Source organism: Siniperca chuatsi, linkage group LG20 (genome assembly GCF_020085105.1).
Source record: "Siniperca chuatsi isolate FFG_IHB_CAS linkage group LG20, ASM2008510v1, whole genome shotgun sequence".
In the NCBI taxonomy this organism is placed as follows: Eukaryota; Metazoa; Chordata; class Actinopteri; order Centrarchiformes; family Sinipercidae; genus Siniperca; species Siniperca chuatsi.
This window is the reverse complement of record NC_058061.1, coordinates 23931784-23958432: the sequence shown is the minus strand read 5'-3', so window position 1 is coordinate 23958432 and position 26649 is coordinate 23931784. Positions and strand designations below refer to the sequence as shown.

The following is a 26649-nucleotide window of genomic DNA, read 5'->3' as shown; positions in this document are numbered from 1 at the left end:
ATTGAGAGATTCATCAAGGAAACCTTGTAAATATCCGACCAATCGTATCAAGGAAACGCTACTACTACTGAGTCTAATAAAATATTGATGACTCTAAACGTTCAAAAACTATAGACTCCAGATCATATATCATCAATGATGAACCTGACAAAAAATTTTATTATTATTAATTATTAAAACTGTGTGTGATAGATCAGTCTAAACTGTGTTGACGGATGGTTGGTTTAAATATCATAACACAAATGCCCAATATGAAATTAAGACTGTGTAGTGAGTGCTGTGACTCATTCCCAAAGAGTTCCAAAGAGAAGTTAAGTCAAGTCAAGTCAGTTTTATTTATATAGCCCAATATCACAAATTTGCCTCAAGGAGCTTTACAATCTGTACAGCATATGACACCCTCTGTCCTTAGACCTTCGATTGGTGGAAAAACTACCCCCAAAAAACCCTTTTAACTGGGGAATAATAGAAGAAACCTCAGGGAGAGCAACAGAGGAGGGATCCCTCTCCCAGGACGGACATACATGCAATAGATGTCGTGTGTACAGAACAGACCAACATAAAATGACTGAGCCTTTAAAAAAAATTTAACTATACATTTGTGACCCATGTGACTAATACACTGTTGGTTTTGGTCTTTTAATGGGATTTGTTGACAATAAGAAAAGTACAGAATAACACCAGCCTTCTCCTTTCACTGCAATTCATGCATTCTTGACTATTCGACTGATTAATTTCCATGGCGTGTTCTACAGTTGTAGATTTTTCCTATTGTTTCAGGCAGCAATTAGTTTCCATTCAGTTTCCATTTTTGTCAAAGTGGTTGATTAAAAAAAATCTGCATTGCATTGCCTCACAACAATAATGTAACTTTGTTTGTTATGTGATGAATTACATAACTTAGCCATGTTTCAAAAGTGCCATGTTTAAAAAGTCTGAAAATTGATTTTCATATTGTACAGAAATCAATGGAAACCAATGGATGCCTGGAATAGTAAAAACAAATACTAGTTTCTAAAACACAGCAGCAAGGTTTGCCAAATAGTCAGCTGTGGTGTTAAGTATACTGTATGGGATTAGTAGTATGTAGGCTAAAACATGCAAAATCACTAGTACGATTTACGTTTATTTTAGAGTGTGAAAGAGTTTTTCTCTCCCAGCTGTTCAGTACCCTGGCACCCCTAGTATTTTCCTGTACTGCCTACAATTACTTGTTAATAAGGATGGATCCACAGAAATCTTACTTTTATCACTTAGTTGATGTATAGGTGAAAAAATGTACAAGGCGAATTTGCTGTACAAAGGATTAGAAAATGACACTTTTATTCAGGTTGTTCAGGATGTTTTTAAAATTAATTGTGAAAATGCCTTGATTTCTATTAGGAAAAACTGAAACTACCTAAATATATTACACGATTTTTCAAGTACTTAAAATATTCAAGTACCCCCTAAAATATTCCAAAATAACAAAAGGCTTTTATACTTTTAGACTTTCCTTCATTTTTGAGTGTGTGTCTACCCTGAACTTGTCTTCCGCCGTGTGTGTCGGCACTGTCGGTGGCTTTGTGCTAGGGTCTGATTGAATCGGGCACACAGGCAGATTTACATATGTTTGCCATTGTTATGGGGGTTAGTGAATATCATGTAGCAAGCCTAGAGGGAGCTGGCAGCCAGCGGACCTGCAACACACTCTGAATCCTAAACAGTCCCTCCTCTCTACCAGTCTCACTGCTCTACTCGTTCATGAACATGATTTCTCACTCGCTCTCTCTTTCTCTCTCTCTCTCTCATTTACTATCTTTCTTGTTCTATAGCTATTATCTCACACACACACACACACACACACACACACACACACAAGGGGTTGGGTGCAGTGTCCCCGCTTGGCCGGTGAGGGAGCGGGAGTGTCGGCCAATCTCTGCTCAGCCGAGTGTAAAATTAGATTCCGTTGCCTCTCTGTCAGAGTTAGGTGTGTGTGTGTGTGTGTGTGTGTGTGTTTTCGTGTGTGCACACTTGTGCATAACTCACTCACAGGTACAGGGTCCCTGTCACACACACTGATATCCATAGCAGGAGACTGTTCTCAGGGTAAAGTCAGTGAGTTTGCAGAGCCGCAGCCGCCCTCATGTTGGTGATGATGATGATGATGATGATGATGCTGCAGAGTTAAAGCAGTGTGTGCTGGCTAACATGGAAAAATATGTATTGTGTTTGTTTCCTCCTTGGAGACCTGTACTGCTCCCTTTTCACTTATTTTCCATCTTTCTTCTCCTTTTCTTCTCTTCTTCTGTGTAGGCAGCTTGCTAATTTCTCCACAATTAAAGCAAATGGAGAAGTAGCATCTTTTTAGCAGGGGAGGGTTTAATTTCATGACTGTATTATGCTGCGAACAGATGGAGGCTATTTACACTGCATTATGTATTATAATAGTATATTTCCAATGTAATGTTATTATTTAATGATTATATGGCCAGTGAGGCATGCTTAGCCTGATAATAGATGTGTGTGTGTGTGTGTGTGTGTGTGTGTGTGTGTGTGTGTGTGTGTGTGTGTGTGTGTGCAGGTAACTGAAACTATTCCTTCGGCTGCTGTTGTCGAGGCTGATTTATAGTCAGAGACAGACTAACTTATCAATGGCGGCATTGGTACAACAGCCCTCATTGTGGAAGGACCCGGGCTTGTGAAAACAGGACGGTCTAATGGTGCCTAAATAAAATAATAGTCAGGCTGACAGGAGAGCAGACAGCACTAATTAATAAATTGTTGGGTCTGTAAATAATATTATAACGTACGGTCTAGACCTGCTTTATAGGAAAAGGGCAATGAGATAACTTCTGTTATGAATTGGTGCTATATAAATAAAATTGAATTGAATTGAATAAACATTAAAATGCCACTGTCACAGCAAAAAAAGAATGAGACTAAGATGAGTTGTGGAGCAACACAGGTAAAGAGAGGGAGCTGAAAACTGACGTTCACCGATATCAGTTTCTCAGATGTCGACACAGATGTTTTTTGTCAGTGTTCTTTTTATTTGTCTCCAGAACTTCACTGAAGATTCAATTATGGTTGAAACTGATAAAGCCTCACACAGCATTTAGATCACCAGGACCCTGAAGTCTAGTCCTCACTTGTACTATTTTCTGAATTGTTTTCAAAGCATGATTAAGTCATTTTAATCTACAAATGTTGGAGTCCACACTCTGAGTCTATTTTCTTTGCCAAGTGAAGCATAAATGCCATAGGAGGCAACTCAATCACGCAAATCTCCTGATTTCTGCATTTTGTGAACTATAATGATAAGATGGCAGATAAAGCAGTTGACATCTGGTCAGCGTGTGGATTCCTAACATAAGAAGAATCTCTTTGGATTGGCTGGATGGTACTTACTGTACACACTGCTGATCTGTTGCATCCGGTGTGACCTGGCTGTAGTGATCATTTTTTACTGACGCTTCTGAGATTCCTCCAGATTCCTTATTATTTCACACCAACGTATTGTTTTGTTTCCCATGAATTATATTCCTGTCAATGTGTAAAACTTTGGAGACACCATTTGGACAGTCATGTGATGCTAAATCTCCTCCAGATGTGTTCTGGCTGGTCGGATCACATTCTGATTGCAGTTTGTTGTGTGTGTATTTGCACCTGCATTAACATGTGTTTTTCCTCATCCAGATAAAACGGCATGTTAATACCAGGTGGAAATGGGGTCAAAGTCTGATTAGAAACCATTCGGATTTTGGGCTTTCCACAAACACCTCGTCTTGTCATAATCACATATGAATTGCATAAATAGAAAATCAATCAAACTCATATCCATTATGTATGGAGTAAAATATGGATTAACAAGAGGTGTTGGAGTGTTTGAAATTAGAAACCTCAATTAAAAAGTGACTCATGCCAAAGTAAAGAATCAGGCTCATTTTGTCTTCTCTTTATTTTTTCTTCAATTGCAAGTCTTCATTTCAACCTCCTCTGCCTCAGCGTTTTAGGTGACATGTTAATCCTAATTAAAGAGGAATCCAGCTAGGCCAACAGCGTTACTTTTTGTTTACTGACAAAATGTCTGCAGTGTTTTGGGAAAGTGCTCCCTCTCCTTTTCCCCCAATCGTTCTCTCCCTCCATCTTTTTCTTTCCCTCTGTTCTCTTTTCTGTCTGATGTCTGCAGTGCACATCAATATTAATCGCTCCCTAAAGCAGCACGTTTCTAGCATGTTTACATAGTCTGGCCAAAAATGCTGCATTAGGCAAAAGACTGCAGTTTGTCTGAACGTGTCTGTGTATATGTATGTGGCTGGCTGTTTGGTTCACTTTCTAATTCATTTAATAGGCCACTAAATACAACCTTGCACTCTACATGCAAAGAGTCCCGGTCCCTTTGATGCTGAGGGTTTGTTGGTGGACGCTGTGTGTCTTTTTAAGTGTGTGTGCAATCCTTTTTTTTTTTATATGTATGACAACACTTCTCTTTTGGCAGTGGTATGCCTTAACATCTGTGTGTGTGTGTGTGTGTGTGTGTGTGTGTGTGTGTGTGTGTGTGTGTTCATTTGTATGTCCCAGGCTGATCAGCCTCAATGGCTCTTGAACACAATATTCAGTAGTTGTGTCTCTCAACCTGGAACAATAAAGCTATGGTGATGGAAGTGTAAGGGACCCAGACAGTCACGCCAGCTGCATCACACACACACACACACACACACATGCACAATAGTCTGTGGTATGTGTCTCATGGTGTGTGTCTGTGACTTAAGTGAATTCTGGGCTTCATTTTGACTGCATTTCTGCCAGCTCCCTCTCTCACTCTAAGATCATTACAATGTATTACACTGTACACACATACACACATATACAGAGGGCGGTGTAGCTCCAGGGGCGAGAGCGTCTCTGCCCAGCAGAGAACTCGGGTAATGGTTAGTAGGGGTGGAGCGAAGCCCCAGGCTACTTTGGAAAATAGCTGAAGAGAAAGGAATCAATATTAGACACACACCTGCTGTGCAAGCATGAGTATGTTGATATGCATGTGTGTGTGTGTGTGTGTGTGTGTGTGGGGGCTTTTTAATTAACCTGCAATGAATGAACCTGTTTTTTCTGTCTGATCTTCTCTCACATAGACACACAAATTTACAGTCATCTGTAAATTAGCCAGCAATCCTTCTGTTCCTCCTCAACATTCCCGCTGATGTTGGCTTCCTCTGCTCTGTTAAAGGCATTACAGGTCAAACTACCCAAACTAAATCTTTCATCCTCTATGAGTCATATTATACATATTGAATATGGACACGCACACCAACACTTCTTACATGATGGGATTTATTTTTCACTGTCCTTAAAGGTGCTGGACGGAGCATTTAGTAAAATTAATCTATTGTTGCTGCAGATGTTTGGAGACTTCTTTCTTTGTTTGTATTCAACATTAAGATCGCATTCCCCATAAAACTTCCTGCCCCCTCCCTTTCATCATACTGGAGTGAATCATCATGTTGGAAGTGTTTTTCCCATCGGCCATGTCCTCCGTCCACAATCTGTCTGCCTTTGCAACACCTTCTTCCTGTTTGGCGCAGTAAAGCAAATCATGCAGATGCATCTTCAACAGGTTTTTATAACTGAACAACAAAACAGGTCATTTTCTGTGCTTTCCAAAACAACCCATAAGAACCAAAACAGTTAATTCCCAACTGTTTCCCCAATTGGAAACAATGGCCCAATTAGAGCTTTGTAGGCAGGTAAGAATGGGGGCATCATCATTCAGTATACACAAGCTAGACAAGCACTGATGGATGCAGTGGTACCAGTTCTACCACTTCTAAACTGACTTACAGAAATAACAGTACATTTATTGATGGCTTCAATCGTCGTGAAAAACGTTAACTGCTTCTAGCAACCACTATCACAGTTTCTATGTTGACTAAAATGACCTCGGCAGATACTTCACTTACTACTGATTGGTTAGGGAAAAACTAAACTAAATATACCTCCCCTAATAGAAACTAGCTAACATGAACATTATGTCAGACTAAATGAATGAAGTTAAACAAAATGGCACTTCTTTGTCAGAAAGTGTAAACAAAGGTTGTTTTAGGTGTTTGAACAAACAACCAGTGCTGTTATTTTTCTGGTGAGGACAGTCTCCTCTTCAATTCTGACATGGAGGCTCACAGTGTAAAATGCAGAGGATACACAACGTGTTGGTGATGGTCCTTTGTGTTGCAAGTGTTGCAGTGCAAGCACTGTATGTAATTCTTGAGTTGAATGCATGTTGCCATCCATTTTTTTGTTGACCACAGCAAAGACTAACATCTGATTGTGATAATTGGAGGTGTCATCTGTTTTATGTCTGCACTGACAATCATACCTTTCCCTGCTGCTCTGCAGTGTGACGGGCTACTGTCCGATTGAATTCAGGTATATGTTATCAGGAAAACAAAGAGTTGATTCTGCAGCTGCATTTTTTCTAACATTATTTTTTAATCTTTGGTATTAGGGAGGATATCAAGTCATTCAGTGAAGTCACAATTCACAAGTTTTAAAATCAAAGTGGAGCTGCAAGTGTTTTTGGATTTTGTCTAGAAGTCTAAAGTTATCAAATTCATTACTTGAGTCTGAAGTTATGTGACTCAAACCCACACCTCTGCAAACAGCTAACCACAGCAGCAATATATACCAGTCTGAAGCATGGGTGTATGAACTAACTATTCTATACTATGCTATGGTAGCTATAGAAGTACCATTTCAATAACCATATATTTTTCAATCAATCATCACTTTCATCAATGGCGGCTCAACTTGTGTGTGTGTGTGTGAGTGGGAGAGAGAGCATCATACATGTGCCTGATGTATAAATGGAGCTGGAGTCCATCAGATATCAAGCATGGTGCTCCGCTGAGCCAAAGGAAAATAAACTCAATGAGGGAAAGACAGAGGATAGAGAGAGAGAGAGAGAGAGACGAGTGGATGATGCAGAGAGATAGATGGAAGGATGAAAGGAGAGAGGGATGGATAGTATGATTTAGCTGATAGTAGAAATCATTTACCAGCACAATTTGTCGACAAGGATCTGGGGATGCCTCAGTGTGTCAGCGCCTCAGTCACTTTGATGGATGATGGAAGTTCACTGACTCTAACACTCTCTCTCTCTCACTCTGCCTCTGGCTCTCTCTAACTCTTTTTCTCCCTCAGCTTCTATTCCTGCTCACTCTTTTCTGTCTTAAACCCCAGCAGAGCAAAACTGTCTCCAGCTCAGCATGTGAGCATGGTTGTGTGTGTGTGTGTGTGTGTGTGTGTGTGTGTGTGTATCACACATCAGCTCATGATTTAGGCATATTAAAAAGAAAACTTCCAGGTAAAGCACTTTCCCTGCAGTTCTCACTTCACATACTCTGCTGCCATTATTTTACTTGGCTGTCTTTGTTCATGCCTCGCTGGTGGTATGTGTGTTTGTGTCAGTGTATGTGCTTGTCTCCAGTGTGTGTATTGACCAGGTGGGGCCATATATCAGCTCAGGTCTTTATCGATGCTGCGAGGCAGGGAGGCCTATCGATGAGGCTCCTTGTTTTAGTGAACCAAGACTTGCCCCGGGCCACAGCTCCTCCCTGCATAGACTGAGATTAACAATAAGAGAAATCAGACCAATATATAGGAGTGAAACAGAGAGCCAGTGTAAACCGGGAACTTCTGAATTCTGTTTCAGAAGAGAAGGATGGGTTGTTGTTTTTTTTTTTTTAAAAAAAACAACGTAATATCATTGTTTAATTAGTATTTCTGCATTTAGCAGGCTTTAACAAACACCATTTTTCACAACTACACAGACTGTTGCGGGTGAAAGGTCATTAGCTTGACAGACTGAGGGAAAGCGGACAGAACGGGCTGAACAATGCCGACATTTTTCAGACAGCAGTGATTACAGCTAATCATCATCATGGATAAGAGAGATGATGATGATGTATAATACACAAACTGCTGCACTGGAAGAATGTAATGGGAGCTGCAGTTTTTTGAATGCTAAGAAATGTTGGGGGAAAAAAACTCAATTCAAGGTCCACTTACTTCCAGCAGATGGAGTTTGCTCAGTTGTCATAGAACTGTTGATGTTCAAATGTTATGATATATGAAAGTTTAAACTCTGGATAATGGGAATTTTCCAAGGCCAAGAATGAACAGTCAAGCTCAAATTAATAGTTTTATAACTTTATAAAATTAAGGGGGACAATTATAATATCAGTGTCTGTAGTTGACACTCATTTTTGTTTTAATATGGCTAGTAAACCCCAGCAACACATTTCATTCTTTCATAAAAATCAATGAAAGAAACCCTCAATGAGAGATTGTATTGAGTTACAGAACCTAGTTGAACAGAGGCTGGACAGGAAGTGATGTCAGGGCCTCGGCTCTCTATTAATCTCGCAGTAAAAATCTGATGTAGCCTCTCTGTTATCCCCTCTGGATCATTATGCATATGAAACAGTTTGATTATATGCTTATTTTTGAACGAACAGTGCTCCCATTTCTTGACCTGTCTGACTTTGTTGTAGCAACGTCACTGTGATCTCAGATCTCAGCAATGACTTTGGTGAATACAGTGTTGTCAGAACCAACACACATACATTGACAAATACAGACAAAACTAACTAAGACCAACATGTAATAAACTGGAAGATCTAAGAAGTAAAATAAATATATCAGTAACATTATTTATACGTCAGATATTACCACCTGAAAGCAAGTGATTTGCAAACCGAGCAAAGAGGAAGGACATTAAACACAAAATAACTACAGGCTGAAATTGCCACTAAAGCTTGAATCTGTGTATATGTGTGTATTCGTACTGGGTGAGTAGAGTGTTCATTTCGGATAGTTAGGATATCAGAAGTGTTTAAAAAAGCATTACTTGTATCCAAATCTAACAAGCACAACAAAGTCCAGTTTCATTATTGATGACTCGACTCATTTGCTGCTGGAGATTTATATTTTTCTTCATTTGTATGTGAAGTGAGCCTAAGTAAACCCTAAATTGAATATAACGCTTCTCTGCCTGGGGGAGTCGACGATGACTCTCTGCCAGGAATGATGTGGCTACAATCAGTGAGCCATCGGCAAACTGCTTTGTTATGCTCAACACCATCAATCTCCATGCATAAGAACAGCCAACTTCAATACCACTATTGAAAACAGCTAAGGTCAAAGCCTCATCCCTCCACAAAAAGTTGCAGTGATTGATTTAAAAACATTTAAAGCCATTTTCCCTCAAGTTTTGGAGCAGTGTGGAAGAAAAGCAGGGTGCTAATATCTCAGATGGATTCATCGTCATCGGTTGGAAGAAATAATGATCTGACAGGCATGTAAATTAGAAGGAGAGCCTGGACACAGGTGAAAGAGCATTCTCACCTTAACAGGGAAGAGAAAGGGAATCATAGCAACTGAAGCGAGGGAGGAATAAGGGAGGGAAAATTCCGACTTTTATTAGAAACATAGATTTCAAAACTGAGGTTGTCATCAAAAGAGTTAATCAGTTAATTGATCTTTCTCATCTCCATAAGGGATGTAATTTTCATCACTTCCCTTTGTGCAACGTGTTTGTCATTCTCTGTGTGTTTGAGTGTTTGAGTGTTTGTGTGTATGTGTTTGGTGACCATCTTTCCTCGTAGAAATTTCAGCCTTGGCGCGGTGGTGTAGTAGTGTAGTGATCAAACAGACTTCTGTTCCACAAATATAGCCAATATTCTTCTTTTGCCATGTTCAAAGGATACACTCTCTCACACACACACACACACACAAGGCCACTTGTTGTATTTTTATTTGATTTGATTATATCTTTTGGTGTCTATTGAAGGACAGACGAGTAGTTTGATGATTTCCTGTGTCATCTCCCAGTCTCGTCACTGTTAGGATTTTATGACCAAGCCATGGCTGTTATTCTAACTCAGTGAGGATACACGGATTAACTGAGACACTTTCTCTCACCTCCTCCCCCTTATTCTTGCCCTGTCACTCCTCCAGTCTGTCTCATGTCCCCACATAAAAGATCTCTGTCAAACTTAACTGCCAATCAGATCCCCACCATCCTCCAATGGAAAGACCTGGGGCCAAATGCATAAAACTGTGTGTACGCACAAAGACAGAAATATGCATACGCATTCTTTTTGTCAGATTCATAAAGCTGCACGTATGCATGGTTCTGTTTTGTAAATCTCTATCATTGTGGAACTTGGCGCACATGCACGAGCCTCATTTCCACTCCTACAGTTTGCCATAAATGGATGTAGAAATGCCCTTAAACATACATTTGCATATCAATACATGTCCACCACTCATTGGACCTGTCAATGCAAAGAAAAAGAGAAGTTTCACCAATTGTGTTGCATCCCAGAGGTTCTCGAACAGTGCCAGAGCAGCTGCAATTAATGCAGCGTAATGCACGGCTGTTTCTATTCATAGTGCCCATACCACTAATTCATCAGATGTACCCATGAACTATCATCGCGATATCTCAGTCATCATTATTACACATCAGAAGGATGATCAATAATCAATTTATAGCGCTGATATTGAAACTAATTTTACAGTACAAGTACTTCACAATTCAGGATACAATGAAAATATCTTTAACATGGTGAAGTGATGGCTCAAATGTAAGTTAAAATTATTATAAATTATATCACTCATAAATAATTTAATAATTTGAAATTAAATGTATAAATGCAAATGATATTTTACAGAACGCTGTGTAGACTGCAAAAATAATAACACAATCAGTGGAATTGGCAAACACCCTACACAAACAATGTTTTACTCTAAGGTTACATCTTTCCCCTCTTATTTAATCACCTGCAGCTATCTCTAGAAAACTGTGTACGCCTGAAGTATGCCTGAGGTGCGCACATTCTCACCATACATTCTTCTTTTATAAATTCCAGTTTATATACGGGAAATGGCATATGCATTGTTTGTGCATACATATAATTTATATCATCTTTTTTTTTTAATAGTAAAATTAAGGGAACCATAGTAAAGCAGCAGATTCAGATTAATTACACAGATTAATTGCAGATTAATCACATTCTGCAATTCCTGCTGTTATTTTTATTGTTTTATTAGTAGTATTACTATTAATTTTAAACGATTCTTGCCCTTATTTGATAGCAGATAGTACAGACGCAGACGGGAAATGAGGGAAGAGCCAGGAGGGTATGACATCCAACAAAGGTCCACGGCCAAACCGGGGCTATCAGGATGCTCCTGTTAGTAGTATTCCTACTAACATTTCCTCCCATTTCTATCATCTTTATATTTAAGGGGATTTTAGTTTCCAGAGTAAAAGAATGTCAGCAAACCTTCCTGTCAGGTTGCTAGAAAGCCCACTTCTTTCTTTGGGAGAGGTATCCTAAAGGTTTCAGTATGCTTCAAACAAACTAGGTTGTGTGAAGCATTGTCTTACCATGTCTAAAGGCAGCCAAAAGTGTTTATACCTGTTCCGAAAGGCCACACTTTTTTGGGGACAAAAATCCTGCCATTGTAGAGAGGGGCTTGGCGCAATGACAGTCTCTCTTTGAATGCATTTCATGGTGTTGCACTCAATTATTGGACTCAGCCCTCTAATTCTGCCATGAGAAAGGGTGTGTCTTTTAGATCCGCTAAGCACTTCGTTTTAGGGATACTGGCCTTAACCCCAACCACAGCCTGCTCAGTTAAGGGCAATAACTTGCTCAACCAATTGGAAGCAGAATTCTGCCTGCTAGTTTTGATAGAAAGCCAGAAACCAAGCCTGAGCCACTAATTACATCAAAAATGTGGACAGGCACTTATATATTTTCTTGGTTGTCCCAAATTAACATTTAATAGTTAAGTTTAGGTTTAGATACAGTACATATATAATAAGGCTGTTTCAGACCGTGATCAAATGGTGAAAAACTATGGCCTCACTGTCTGCCTATCAATCCTGTCCCTGTCCTTATCTCTATCTATCCATGCAGGGCAACCAAGAGGCCCCAGCTCCCCCTGAAGCCATGGCCCAACCCTTCCCACCAGCCCAGTACCCCCCTCCACCACAGAATGGGATCCCAGCCGAGTACGCCACGCCCCACACCCACCCATCGGCTGACTACACGGGACCAAGCACGGTGGCTGAGCACGCCCTGACGCTGTACACATCGACACACACACAGAGCGAACAGCCGGGAAACGACAGCAACACCCCCACCCTCACAGCCAACACAGTAACAGTGAGTCTACAGTTTATACTAACCTCATCTTTATGAACCATGCAAATGTAGTGTTTTCTGTATTTTCATTCAATAAAAAGTTGGTATGAATAAGGGTTAAAAAGTTAGGGGGACTTGACTGACGGCTAATGTAATTTCCAAGGTATTTTTTTTCTCTTTTGCCCTGCACTGCAAGGGGTAGAAAATCCTCAATACAAACACATTGTAAATGTACGGTAACAGCCTCTGCTGATTTGAGAAAAACATAATTTTACCTAATTTACAACTAAAAACTATATTATTTGATTGTTTATTGAAAACATTTCTATTCTAATTAGAAATATATTACAGTGCCATCATGATAAAGTGGAACAAGACACACATATAATATCTCTCTCTATAACGTGTAATCGTGGGCATGCTGTAGTGTTTCCATTTATGTGACTTCATTCACTTCCGACCAACCTGTACCATTTTAAGCATGTGTGGTTGGACCTTTGTTTATGCCACCCCTTGAATCTGCCATCATGGTAATGCAATTGGAAACAGGATTCACAGACCAGGTTCACCCATCCACAGCACTCCACTGCAATAACATTCAGTTGTTTATCATGGACAGGAGTAGCACCCTGCATAGTCATCCAATTATAATAAAGTGCAACACACTTTGCCTCCCAAATAGTGAATATTTCGATGATGTGCTTGTCGTTCATAGGACACCTTTGAGATTGTTGCTTTCTTATAGTCTCGCAGATCCACACGTCCCTCCCTCCTGGCAACCACCATCAAGCCAGTTGCATGTCTGTTCACACTGATTGTTTATAGTTCATTCACATGCTAAAGAAGTATTGGAAATGTTTAACCATATCATTAAAATGTGGTTCCTATCTCCTGTGGATAGATCTGATTTTCGTCACTATAATATTGTAAAATATTCTTTAATCTTCTGTATATTTTAGCCACCAATCCTTGGTGTGATATTGTCCTTTGAAGGTTGTATGGTTTGGGGAAAGTTAGTTGAGACAGAGAGTTCACTAGCTGCACTCAGCTCAGCCCAAATGCTTTTGTATTGGTGGGTGGCATTCTGGGAAGCATACAGGAAACTGAGTTTCTTTGACACCACACTTCTTTGGTACCCCACCCTCTGCTCCTTATAAAAACAAGAAAGACAGAGATGGCAGAGTGGGGGAGTCCAGCAAGAGGAGAAGACACGGTACAGTCAGCATTACTGGGAGTGTTTTACAGTCACTGTGGAGAGTTTGTCACAGGCTGTAACTGTTACTGTCAAGAGACATAGTTACTGCAGGATGAAGGAAAAAGACACTATACACACGTTTACTGTGGCTTAAAAGACACTTACTACATTTATTGTCAAAAAATATACAGGCAGATGTATCATCTCTAGACTTTAAAAAAAGACTGCGCTACCTCAGCTCCACATCATCAGATCTTTTCCAAATTTCACATGCTTGATATGAATCCCAGGCTGAGGACATTAAAGACTAATTTGGAGTTTTATTGTGTGATTTACACTAGATAAATGGCAACACCGTGTATGATTAGTGCATGTTCTCTAGCGCCACATAGTGGACGCAGGAAGTCATATTTAACATTTGCGCTGTGCCCGATGGTCTTCAAGAATCAGAGCAGTGTCAGCCTAACACTTTCATCTCCCGTCCTTCTCCAGTTCCCTCTAATCTATGTATACAAATCATAGATGGTAATTACATAGATCTTGCTCTTCTCATCACGCTTTCCCTCCACCAACCGCCTGGCGACAGACTTTCTGAAGGCCAAGAAGTGCTCCCTTGCCCGAAAGGGAGGAAACCCACCCGCACTAGAGAGCATTCTTCCACCGAGTTTGCCTGTGCTTTCTCTCTTTTCAGGGACGTACTATGTTCCCAATTTCCCACCCACCGGCAGGAAATGGACGACTACATGGCAGTTATCCTAAATCTGGCCCTCCATTTTGGAGGAAATGGTTTCTATCAGTACCACATTCACCTTGCCTCTGAAGTCGCTGCCTGTCTCCAACAGTTCAATGAGAACACTTACTGGGGCACAGAACTCTATCAGCGCCCCATACTCTCTCGTTTTACTGGTCAGCTTGGAAGAGTTTCTGCCACTTTCATGATGCAGTAGCCAACCAACCGTACAGGGAGTCCAAGCCTCCCACACAATCTTTTTGTTTCATCAATAAATCATTTAAATGTATCTCGTTGATGGTGTGGACCTTGCTACTGAATTGGAGCTATCTAGCAGAGTTTCAGGAGCAGGACCACACCTCAATCATGCCACTTCCGGCACTACCATACATACCCACCTAACCCATCTCCTCCTCCTCTTTCGTTCTCATATTCACCATATACGTCACCAGCCACCAGATCAGCCAATAGCAAAATTCAATTGTAATAGCCGGGTTTCAACCTTTCAAATACTTGGCACTAAAATATCAAGATTTGGACCTGAATCCATCAACAACACTATCCTATATACATTGGTTTTCTACTGAAAAAAAGATTTGATTTGATTTGGGGGTTTAGTTACTCTTTAAATTAAAATAGAAAAATAATTTCACTATGCATCCAGTGATGCAAATCTTGATTTCCATACATGAAATTGTTAACTGTGCTCAAAGATTAGTGACTGTACATCTCATGACCTTCCTCAGTGGATGGACTTTGATCACTTGTCATTGAGATAGCTCAATTGTCATCACAGATGTATCAAGTATAGAACTTCTGTGATGTGATAACAGGTGGTCTTATATGGGGCAAGATGGTAACCCTTGTCTCTGTTCAAAAATGGCCTCTGGTGTCAGATGTGAATGTCCTCCTTGATCTTTCTCTAGCCGTTCACTGACAGGGTTTAAAGATAAAACCCAGTTTACTTTTTCATCTTCTTTTGTCTCCTTACCTCCTACTTTCCCAGGCATGAGCTCAGCAAGTCACACACACACACATAAACACACATGCAGATACGCGCACATGTTCACTCAGAAACACAGTAACGACACATCTGGGAGACTAACTGGGTGTGTAATCAGGTGGAGGTGTTTGGAGCGTTTTTTTCTGCTTGTGTGTGTAACTGGCATAAGGGAGGCTTGGTTGGGTAGATTAGCTTCCCTCCTCACACACACAAACACACACGTGCACACACACACACACACATACTGTACAGCTCAGTACTGTTTCCGTGGTGACCGTGGAGGATGTCCGGGCTGCTTGTGTATGATAATGTTCATGTAATTATTTCCTCTTCCTGCCTGGCTGCTCACGGAGGCATGGCAAACACAGAGAAAGAAAGAAGGGCAGAGATGGATTTTAGCTCTTTGACTGTGACAGAGGAGGGCTTACAGCCTTAAATCCATTCCATACCGTGCTAAGCTTAATGAAAGACTACAGCCAGCTCCATGTGCTAACACATATGAAAGATTTCAGAGGAACAGGGATCAACAAAACAAACTTACTCTATGTAGGGATTTGTGACGCATTGGCTACTTTGAACCGGATTATTTCACATACTGTGTAATAATCATCCTAAAAATAACTCACCATGTAAATGAATGCAAATAATAGCTGTGTTTCAAAGGGCTTCATGATCATAATACATAAAAGACATTAATTAAAGTCACACAACAAAACCTATGGGAACTTTTGAAGTAAAAAAGTTTCCTCCCACCATGTTATATTTGAAAAGGGAAAGGAGTTATTTCAGGAGTCCAGGCTTTCAGAAGTTAAAGGTTCATTGTTCATTGCAAGGCATTCACCACATGAAGGTCAGTGAGCCGTGAGATTAAGGATTATTCTCATAGTTTTCCCTATAATGAAAATCCCACACCGGCATATACTATTCCAGTAAAAATCAGCAACAGACATAACTGCAGTAAAATATCACCTAGATCAGTCAGCCATCAGAACCTTGTCCATTTTAAACTTGCCATGTCATATCTAGTTGCTGCTGCTGCTGCCAGTAACCGTTTACAGCTGGCACTGCTAAATGTCAGATCCTTATCCAACAAAACTTTCAGGGTTAATGACAGCCTATGCAACAACAAACTTGATTGCATTATGCTCACTGAGACCTGGCTGGATGAGACTGTTAAAGAGTTGATAGAGACTTCACATGAAAATTTTGTACATTGCTCAAGATGCAACAGAAAGGCCTGGGGGGTCGCTACCCTCTATGCTGATAATTTAACCTTTAATAATATTTCTTTTGGCAATTTCTCATCCTTTGAATATGTTGCTGTTGTTTGAAAATCTGTATCTCCTACATTACTGGTAACACTGTACCCTCCTAAACTTAATTGTGGTTTCTTGGAGGAATTTATTGTGCTACTATCCAAAATTTCAGTTGAATTTGACTGCATTTTCATCTCAGGGGACTTCAACATTCATATTGATAACCCCAATAATCCAGATACAAAACAGTTCATTGATCTGTTAGAATCACTTGAATTCTCACAATGTGTTACAGGGCCTGCTCACAAAAAAGGCCACACACTTGACCTGATTAGCTCAAAGGTTCTAAATATTACAGTTACATCCATTGTAGATGTTGCCATCTCAGACCACTTCTGCATATTTTTTAATATGACCTGGCTCCCTAAGCACGACGATGAGGTCAGAACCACAAGTAAGCATTTTATCCATGAAAATGCAATAGGTATGTTTATGAGCCAGTATGCTGACACAGCACCCACCGCCCTGGCTTCATGCAATGCCATGGTGGATAACTTCCACTGTGTTCTTGGTCAAATTATTGACAGCATTGCACCCACAAAAACCAAAAAGGTATCTGTAACACCAAAGCTCCTTGGAAAAATGGGGTAAGAATAAGAATTCTTAAGAGAGCCTGTCGGAAGTCTGAGCGTAGGTGGTGAAAGACCAAGCTACTGGTTCACCTCGAAATCTTTAAAAATGCACTTAGGAGCTACAACAATGAAATTAAATTTTCTACACAATGCTACATTTCTCAGATAATAAATGATAACTAAAGCAATGCTCAATCTCTGTTCTCCACTATTGATAAACTGCTAAACCCAACAAGATCAATTCCTGCCGAGCTCCTCTCGTCCACTAAATGTCATGAATTTGCCACCTTCTTCCAGGAAAAAGTCTCTGACATTAGGAAAAATCTAACAATTTCATATACTAATGGATCCTGTCTGCCTCTGCCCCTACATTATACCACCATGTAAACAATGCATATTTTTTCACCTATTACCTCAAATGATTTAGAAGAGGTAACACAGCAGCTAAACTCCTCCACCTGCTCCCTTGACCCGGTTCCCACAAAATTTTTCAAAGGCGTATTCCGCTGTCTGTCACATGACATCTTAAATATTGTAAAGAGTTCTTTACAATCAGGAGTCTTCCCCTCTTCCCTCAAGCATTATGTTATTACACCATTACTGAAAAAGAACAACTTAGACCCATATTTGATAAGCAACTACCAATCTCCAATATCCCTTTTCTTAGTAAAACACTTGAAAAGGTTGTCTACAAACAACTGCATAGTTACCTATCACTGCACAATCTCTATGATGTGAATCAATCTGGCTTCAGGACTAACCACAGCACAGAAACAGCTCTCATAAAAGTAGTCAATGACCTCAGTCAGATCAACAGTGCATCTTTACTGTACTTCCATCTTAGTATTACTAGACCTGACTGCAGCTTGGGTCCCACAAGGCTCAGTTCTAGACCCATTACTGTTTAATCTCTATATGCTGCCACTTGGCTCCATCATACAGAAGCACAATGTATCTTACCATTCATATGCCGATGATACACAATTATTTATTTCACTTTCACATGGTAACCTCAATCCCATAAATGACCTTGTCAACTGTATCAGTGAAATTAGACATTGGATGACCAAAAACTTTCTGCAGTTAAACAAAGACAAGACTGAGGTCCTTGTGGGAGATGCTAAAGGTCAGAGACAGGAGATCCACTCCAAACTACTGTAATGCCCTTCTTGCTGGACTCCCCAAAAAGACTGTGGGACAGCTCCAGGTTTTTCAAAATGCTGCAGCCAGAGTACTCACTGGAACAAGAAAAACTGGACATATTACTCCTATACTTAGATCACTTCACTGGCTTCCAATAAAATAAAGAATTGATTTTGAAATATTACTCACTGTTTACAAATCACTTAATGATCTAGCTCCTAAATACATCTCTGATTTGCTCACTGCTTACAAACCCTCCAGAACTGTCAGATCATCAGACACTGGTCTCCTAACTAAGGTGCATTCGGTTATTATGGGCCCACTCTCTGGAACAAACTGCCTGATGATATACGATGTACCACAACTGTCAACTTTTAAAAGCAAACTTAAGACCTACTTGGTCTCTCAGGCCTATGACTAGCAAGTGCTTCCATCTGTCTGTCTGTCTGTCTGTCTCTCTCTCACTCTTTTTGGGTATATGTGGATGGGTATGTTTATGTTGGTGGGTGGGCAGGGGATGAATTTATGAATTTTTTTTTCTTTTAATATGTATTTAAATATGTATTCATTCATCATATTTGCTGTGTTTCAGTAACATAAAAACTAAGGGAGATAAGTCAACTACAACTCCCTAGGTTAATTTGATTAAGAAACATTCAATCACCAAGCTTAAAATTCTATTGCGTTTGCAGCTAATGATGAGCTGAAGCTAAAGATTACACTTTGTAGAAACCTGATAAAACAATCGGCTGTTCAAGTCAGTTCATTTGTAACAACAAAGTTAAATTTGATGCAGTTCTGATTCATGCCGCTGACTGGCTCATGGGTATCATAGTATTTAGAATGTATTGTAATTTTTAAAACTGATAAAATAACCTAAAAAGGACCATACCGCTGTTCAGTGTGTTTGTCCTACCTTCCATGCTCACTGTGAACTTCACTATTGTCATTGTTTTGTTGTTTGTGGTAGTGTAGTGTGGTTTAACGTGCATATTAACTTCAGAAGTATCAACTGCTGGCAACAACCGTGCAACAAGTGTATCTTTTACAAAACTATACACAGACATCAGGTTCACTAAGAGGGTTATCAATTTCAAGTCTTTGTAAAGTGATTTTCATGAAGTGAAGTAAATGTAAACAAGTGGCTGCCTGGAAGGTAGGAAAACCCATTCAAGCATCTAGAACACATTGTAGTTATGTGTAAAGCATACATATGGTCCTTTACAAGCTCCTAAAATGACATTCATGTACAACTATTTTGCATTAGCAAATACTTTTTTTGGAAACATAATGTTTCCAGGATTACTTTTTATTTTATCACGAGGAAACTTTTATATTAAACTTATCTTAAAACTTAGAATGTTCATTGTCAAAGTATTTAATTTGTTTTCCAACGATATCTGTTCCTGGCAACTGTTGTGATGTACAATGTTTAAAGGGGTCACCCACTTGTGTAGGTGCAATCAATTAATTACGGCTATCAGAATTATCAAAGATAATCATAAATAACTTTAATGAATAAATTACTCCGGGGCACCACTCTTATTAAATAAGAGAAATGATAACCAATTAATTGATTGAGTCTCATAAAATACACTAAACTATTACTTTGGAACTTAAATTAATAATTAAATTGATAACTATACCCAAATTACCATTGATAGCTAGTAGGTTGAAGGATTTGGAGGTCAACATAGCAGAAGTATGTATGATCTGTTTAGGATAATGGTGCCAAGTTAAAAGGAGTTAGTTAGCATGCAAATACTGTCTGTGTGTAGCTACCAAATTAACAAAACCTCAGTGAAAACACATCAGTACATGTACATCGTTAACTAAACAGTCCTGTGCTTAGCCATGTACACTGTTACACTATGCTATGCCCAGTTTTTACGTTACCATCCGTCGGGAGTGAAAGAGAGGTGGCTTTGGTGCTGCTGTAAGATAAGATGACAGGATAGTGCATCACATTGGTATATGCTGCATTTGATGGTGACTTGTGCAGTTGGCTTTGTGTTGGCTTCTAGACTTGTTTTCCACAGGCCTATTGAGTTCTTGATGGCTTTTAGTGTCCTGTTGCTCTACTGTACTTTTCCAAGCATTCCAGTATCCATGCATATGGCATTTAGTCGTAGGCTTTCTTGTAGTCAATACAGGGGCTGCACAGATTGGTCTGCCTTGTCTTGCAGTCTCGAGTGACTGCTCTATCGACCAACAGCTGGTGCTTGGCTCCCCTGGTATTACTACCAATTCCCTTCTGGGCCTTTTCCATGTATTGAACCATGTGCCTACTCATCTTAGCCGCTATGATGCCTGACAGGAGCTTCCATATTGCGCAGAGGCAGGTTATTGGCCGGTAGTTGGATGGAATCGTTCCCTTCTGGGATATGGAGGTGACATAGACCTGACAGAGTTGACACATCTGGCGGTGGTGACGAAAACTTGAATTTGTAGTCATTTTAACTATCAAATAGACTGAATCAATCAATTACTGCTTTAAAACTAACACGACAAACAGTGAGTATGTTACGGTTTATAAAACTTATTTTAAGTATTTTGTTATATATCATTGAAACACAAATGATCTATAGATGTACAGCAGGTAAAATAAGTATTGAACATGTCACCATTTTTCTCAGTAAATATATTTCTAAAGGTGCTATTGAAATGAAATTTTCACCAGATGTTGGTAACAGCTCATGAAATCCACACATGCAAAGAAATCAAACCATAGATGTCCATAAATTATGTGTTATAATGTTAAATGACACAGGGGAAAAGTATTGAACACAAGAAGAAAGGGAGGTGCAAAAAGGCTTGGAAAGCCATGACAATCAGTAATTAGAAAGCAATCCTGCCCCTTGTCAGTGCAAATTAATATCAGCTGGTTCAGTCCCAACTGATGGCCTATAAAAAGGTGTCTCGTGACCAAGGTGTCACAGAAGAAACATCTCATGATGGGTAAAAGCAAAGAGCTCTCTCAAGACCTTTGCAACCTTATTGTTGCAAAACATACTGATGGCATTGGTTACAGAAGGATTTCAAAACTTCTGAATGTACCAGTGAGTACTGTTGGGGCCATAATCCGGAAGTGGAAAGAACATCATTTCACCATAAACCGGCCACGACCAGGTGCTCCTCGCAAGATTTCTGACAGAGGAGTGAAAATAATTATCAGAAGAGTTGTTCAAGAGCCAAGGACCACTTGTGGACAGGATCTTAACCCTGTGGGGTCTGAGGGCATCTTCTTGATTTGACATATCTTCTGAAATTCACCTTTTTAAAAGGCACTTGCATAACATGATACCCATGTGTTTTATATCAAAATGTGCAGAAACCCTCAGCTCTCTGTATAATGAGGCACCACTTATCCTAGAGAATTGTGTAAAGAGATCATTTGGTCCTAAAGATGAAAGGTTGAAGTCCGATTTTTGAAATTCTTCAAATCTCTTGCGAAAACATAACATTACTCATGAGGACAAATAGTTTTGGTGCTTGAAATGGGTTTACCAAAGTCTTAGGTTCACAAAGGTAGTGGAATATATGAATAAAATAGTAGATAAATGCATAATCAATGTCTTAAATGACATTTTGTAATATCGTTTTGTTTAGTATGTGTGTTTAGTGTTGTCTGACTCTACTTTCACCAAATGTTAGAGGGACTGAGATAAACTGGGACTGAATAATGACTTCATACAACATATCAAGCTTCATGGGATGTGTGCAAATGAAAAATTAGCATTACAACTGTTTTTTTTCTCAAACCAAACATTTACTATGTATATAAAAAAATCCACCCAGAAATAACAATTTACAATATATACATAATGTACATGTTTCAACTGTCATGCCATGCTGCAAAACAGTTTCTGTCCAGCTGCATGCATAGGCCAACATCACACTCCCCCCTCCCTGCATTTCCCTTGTGTCCTTTCGCTTGCCTTGGCTTTGGCAATGATCACATCTCCTGCGACCCGCGGTGGCTTTCGTGCAGCCTGCTGCGACTCATGGTTTTGTGTTGTGCAAAGTAATACTGAATGAGCTGGTGTGATCGATCAACTCCACCCATTTGTTAATTATACTCTGTAACTGGTGAGGGACAGGGGATTGATATCTTTGTCCAGGAGCCATCTCGTTGTTTCTGTCCCATGGCATGATCTATGATGGAAGTGGCAAAGAAAATCGGTGATTCTGCCTCCAGTAATCTGCGATGCTGTCGAGTTTCACCATGGCCATGTACAGAAGCTGTGGTAGTTTAGGTGTTGTTACTTCCTGGTTTATTTTGGTGGTATTCTTCTTCCCTTGTGTGTCTTGTGTTTTTACTTCCTGTCTGTGTTTTCCCTCCAGTTTTGATTGTTGGCCCTCCCTTGATTGTTTGCACCTGTGTCTCGTTGTCTCACCTCCCCTAGGGTATTTAGTCTGGGTCTTTTCTTTCTTCTGTGTTGGATCATTGTTATACACATGTTGTTGGTCCTGCGAAGTGTATCCCCTGTGAGTTTGTGTTGGATTTTTTTGTTCTCCCGTGGACCTTGTTTGGATTTTTGGATTTTGCCTGCTCCCCTGTGAACTGTTCCCACCTTGGACTCACTCCCCTGCTTTCACCTATGCTAGCCGGTACTTATCTGCCTTTTGTCTGCTCATTACCTGTCTGCTTACTGTTTTGCCCATACTTGCCTGCATACCACCCCACAATAAACACGGTAGTCATCCGGCTACTTTTCCCTGAGACTGCTTCCTCGTCATCTGCTTTTGGGTCCACATACCTCTATTCAGCAGCCCAATGTACTTGTAAAAATCCCCCATGTTCAAGTCTGTCCATTTGTACTTTTTTCCCTCATCCTTGTTTAGCAGCCTGCTTGTTTGTGTTTTGACACAGTGTTGGTATGGTTTGTACAGGAAAGAAAAGTTTGAACAGGTCGAGCGGTGTATATGTGGAGGTGGAGCTGAGCTGTGTCCTGTCAGCTAATCTTTTCTGTATCTATTCCAATTTATCATATGTGCTAACCAGAGTCACTTCCCACTACCCAGTCAGAAACTAATACATGCCTTATGGACATTTTTTATGTATTTGGTGTAGTCTGAAGATGCAAAGTTGTTGAGTGTCTATGGTATCATATAACAATCATGATCCAAGAATTGTGCAAAACTGAGCAAGTAAAATAAGTGGGGATGAGTGGACGCCTTTTTCTTTTTCTGAGGGGAAGCCCAGTGTCTCAGACTTTGAAAACCTCTGATCTATACTATTTGTAAGTGAAGCTCATTTTTTGTGATATTCCAAACAAGTAAACAAGTTTTTGTAAAATAAATACACTTATCCATCTTCAAATGGATCCCTATTATTTTGGTATTCCTCTTCATCATCAGAATCAAACCCTTCAGGCTCTGAAACTCCTCCCTCATTCTCATTGCTGCTCTCCAAAATCGCTGCTAAAACTTTACTAACTGGTGTACTTAACTGCCATTTTCTCTCCTCGTCTTCTTTTTTTTTTTTTTTTTTTCACTGACTTTCTTTTTCCTCTCCATGAAAACTGCAGTGTTTCTCTGCAGTGTAAGGTGATGTGCGGGTCCTTAGTGATATCCTGAGTGTCCATTGGTTTGTTTCAGCCAATGCAGACGGACACACAAACCCACCAATTATGTACGGTGAGAGACAGACGAGAGCTCTCTTCTCCTCCTCCTAGCTTGCTGTGTGAGTCACGTACAATCTTGTGGGAATAATGGCTCGGAAGCAAAGAGTCCGACAATATCTGAACCAGAGTAAACCTCAAGTAAATGCACCGATGTGTTTCGGCTACCCCAGGTTAATATACACATTTAAAGGTTCTATGTGGAATTTTCAGAAAATCCTTGTTATTTATGACACCGTTGGCCATTAAGTGAACTGCAGTCAGCATTCTGTTGCTCGCACTAGCATTCCGTAGGCATCAGTCAAAACAGTGAAGACCATCTGACCGGGACCGAACACAGCCTCTGAGACAGACGGAGGCCAGTTTGACGACAGAGAATAGAGTACCAAGATAATTTACAACGGCTCCAACCAGCACTCTGAGGACACCAAAGACAAGGCAGGTTCAGGCGGGGACAGGAGAGGAGCGAGAGGGAGGTCGGGCATCAGTCAGCGCTCACCTCCGGATGCCTGAGCTGTGGTTACGGTGGGGTCAGCCCCGGGGAGCCAGGAGCCAAACCTGGCAAGCAAAACCTCGGTACTGTATTCCCTGTCGTCATACTGGCCTTCATTGGTCTCGGAGGCTGCCTCTGGTCCCGGTCCAGCCTTGTTCACTGGGAGGCTGCTGATGCCGGGTATGTTGCCTGCCCCTGCCAGCATTCCCTGCTGGGGCACCCCCATTTTCTCCATAAAATATGATCCAATTTCAATAAAATCATTGAATAAAGTTGTATTTTTGTACAGTAATCAGTAAGGTCTGCCCCCCCTCTGGCGGCGTCTATCGTTTTTCCAACCTAATTTTTGTTTCATTTGTGGTCTGATAAACAGTAAATTCATCAATTTCAGTGCCACATATCAGTATCCGTTGCCATGGGTGGGTCCCCATTTCTAAGCTAATGTTAGCTAGTTTTGCACACTTTTGGTGCTGTAGGGGATCTGAAGAGAGGCAAGGCACACGGGAGCACGCGTAAACTTCACATCCTTTGGATTTCCGCGGAAATGAATTAATACATGTAAAAAAAATCCACATAGTACCTTTAAACATCCTAACAAATGATTATCAGAAAACATACGATCAGATTACAAACAAACTGTATTATGTAGATATGTGTTTTATCTTATCTCAGAACAGTGGGTCTGAGAGCAATATTGTATGCTCTCATGTTACATATTTAGTTTTTATATATTATTAGAAGAACTAAACACTTTCTATATTTTATATAATTAAAAATGACTTGAAAACCACAAAAATATGAGGATTTCACATTGAATGTCAACTCCATCATTGGCCCGTCACCACCGTCAGACAGAAAATCTGATGGAGTTGATATCTGATGGTGTTGACACATTAGGCATTTCTTTCACAAAACAGATGGAGTTCATGTAGTGGCCATTTAGTTTTTTCTGTTGATGCTAGATGCTAATAGAACCTACTTCAGGAGAATAAAATGATCCAAACATTTCAAATAATTGTGTTAAATAAATTCTATTATTGATCCCTCACATCTACAATTGAAAATATTTTCATTTTTAAACCTAATAGCAGTTACAATTGCTGGACATGGTTTGTCCCATGTCTCAAGAATCAGTGAGGTACCTGAAGGTTGGTAAGGTCGTTGAGGGGAAGGCGCCCTAACCTGGTTAAGTGGGGCCCGACTGGCCCAGAAGTGGGAACCAAACGTGAACAGCGGGAAGGGTTGTGAGGTCAAGCCTATGTTATCTAACAAGTTCAACTATAGATAGTTCCTATATGAAACTGCTCACAACAAGATCTGTTTTTCAAATGTAATTTTTGGGCGCTTTGACCACCACAAGTGCCATCTAGTTCCATTATTCCAGAGAAGACAGACATCTCCACAGCCGATATCTCTAAAACTCGGCAACTCACACCAAAATAATCTAGATGGTTAAATAGCACTGCAGGTAAGAGGGAAAATGTGTATTTTTGATTTTATTGAAGAAGTAGGTAACATTTTATTTTATTGGTGCACTAATCATTGATCATTAATTTATCATTGGAAATGTTTTTTCTTATATGTTGAACTGTATGTTTGCCTGTAGACAAATTGTCCATTTTTGTATGCATAATTTACCCGCTGTGCACTGACTAAATGTCTTTAGGTTACACCAGTTTAGCATTTTAATGGAATTAATTACTTGAAAGTGTACCAATTGAACATTGTATCTATTTACCTATAATGTGTGTTATTTAGCTCTTTACAGGAAACTTCCTTGGAAATTATTTGGAATTCATGGGCCCAAATTAAAGCTTTACAAAAAGTCTGACTTGACTTTTACAATATTTAACCAAAACCACCATCTCTAAATGTTTCAACAGCCTAAACCCAACGACACGTAGGAGGCAGGAAGAGAACCCCAGTCTGATGTCAAAATCCTAAGCTTTCTACATCCAAACTGACCTCCTCCTTGTGACTTCTGTGCAGTATAAGAATGTCATACTCCTTGGGTTGAAAAAAACCCCCAAAACATTGATAGTGAATTTAAACCAGACAGCAATTATGTTTCCTCTAAAACATATTTGGCAAAACAAATTGGTACAAACGTATTTTGTTGGAGACAAAGTAGTCCTTTGACATAGAACCCCTTCTGTTAAACTGCATAGACATTTCACTGTGTCACAGAAATCCTAATGTAGACATAAATTTACCTTGTGAGATTGATCTCTTTGATCTTACTAAACTAAACACCACAATAATCTTTTTTCAGCGTATTTTACATATTCTCCATCTGCCTTATATGATCACTTTTTAAACATGACTGATATGAATTTTTGATGAAACTGTTACACATGTTGATAATGTTAATGTAAT

At 39.9% G+C, this 26649-nt stretch overlaps 1 protein-coding gene across 12 annotated transcripts in view; it reads left to right on the top strand.

Moving 5' to 3' along the window:
- The window catches only part of rbfox3a (RNA binding fox-1 homolog 3a), an 869263-nt gene that overhangs the window by 765694 nt on the left and 76920 nt on the right, over positions 1 to 26649 (top strand). For all 12 annotated transcript variants that reach the window (XR_006375924.1, XM_044178310.1, XM_044178308.1 and 9 more), the window contains one exon: positions 11970 to 12218. Coding sequence is in view for 11 of the 12 variants with exons in the window: in XM_044178310.1 (XP_044034245.1) it covers positions 11970 to 12218 (249 nt within the window). In the remaining variant the exon portion in view is untranslated. The remainder of the gene's footprint in view (positions 1 to 11969; positions 12219 to 26649) is intronic.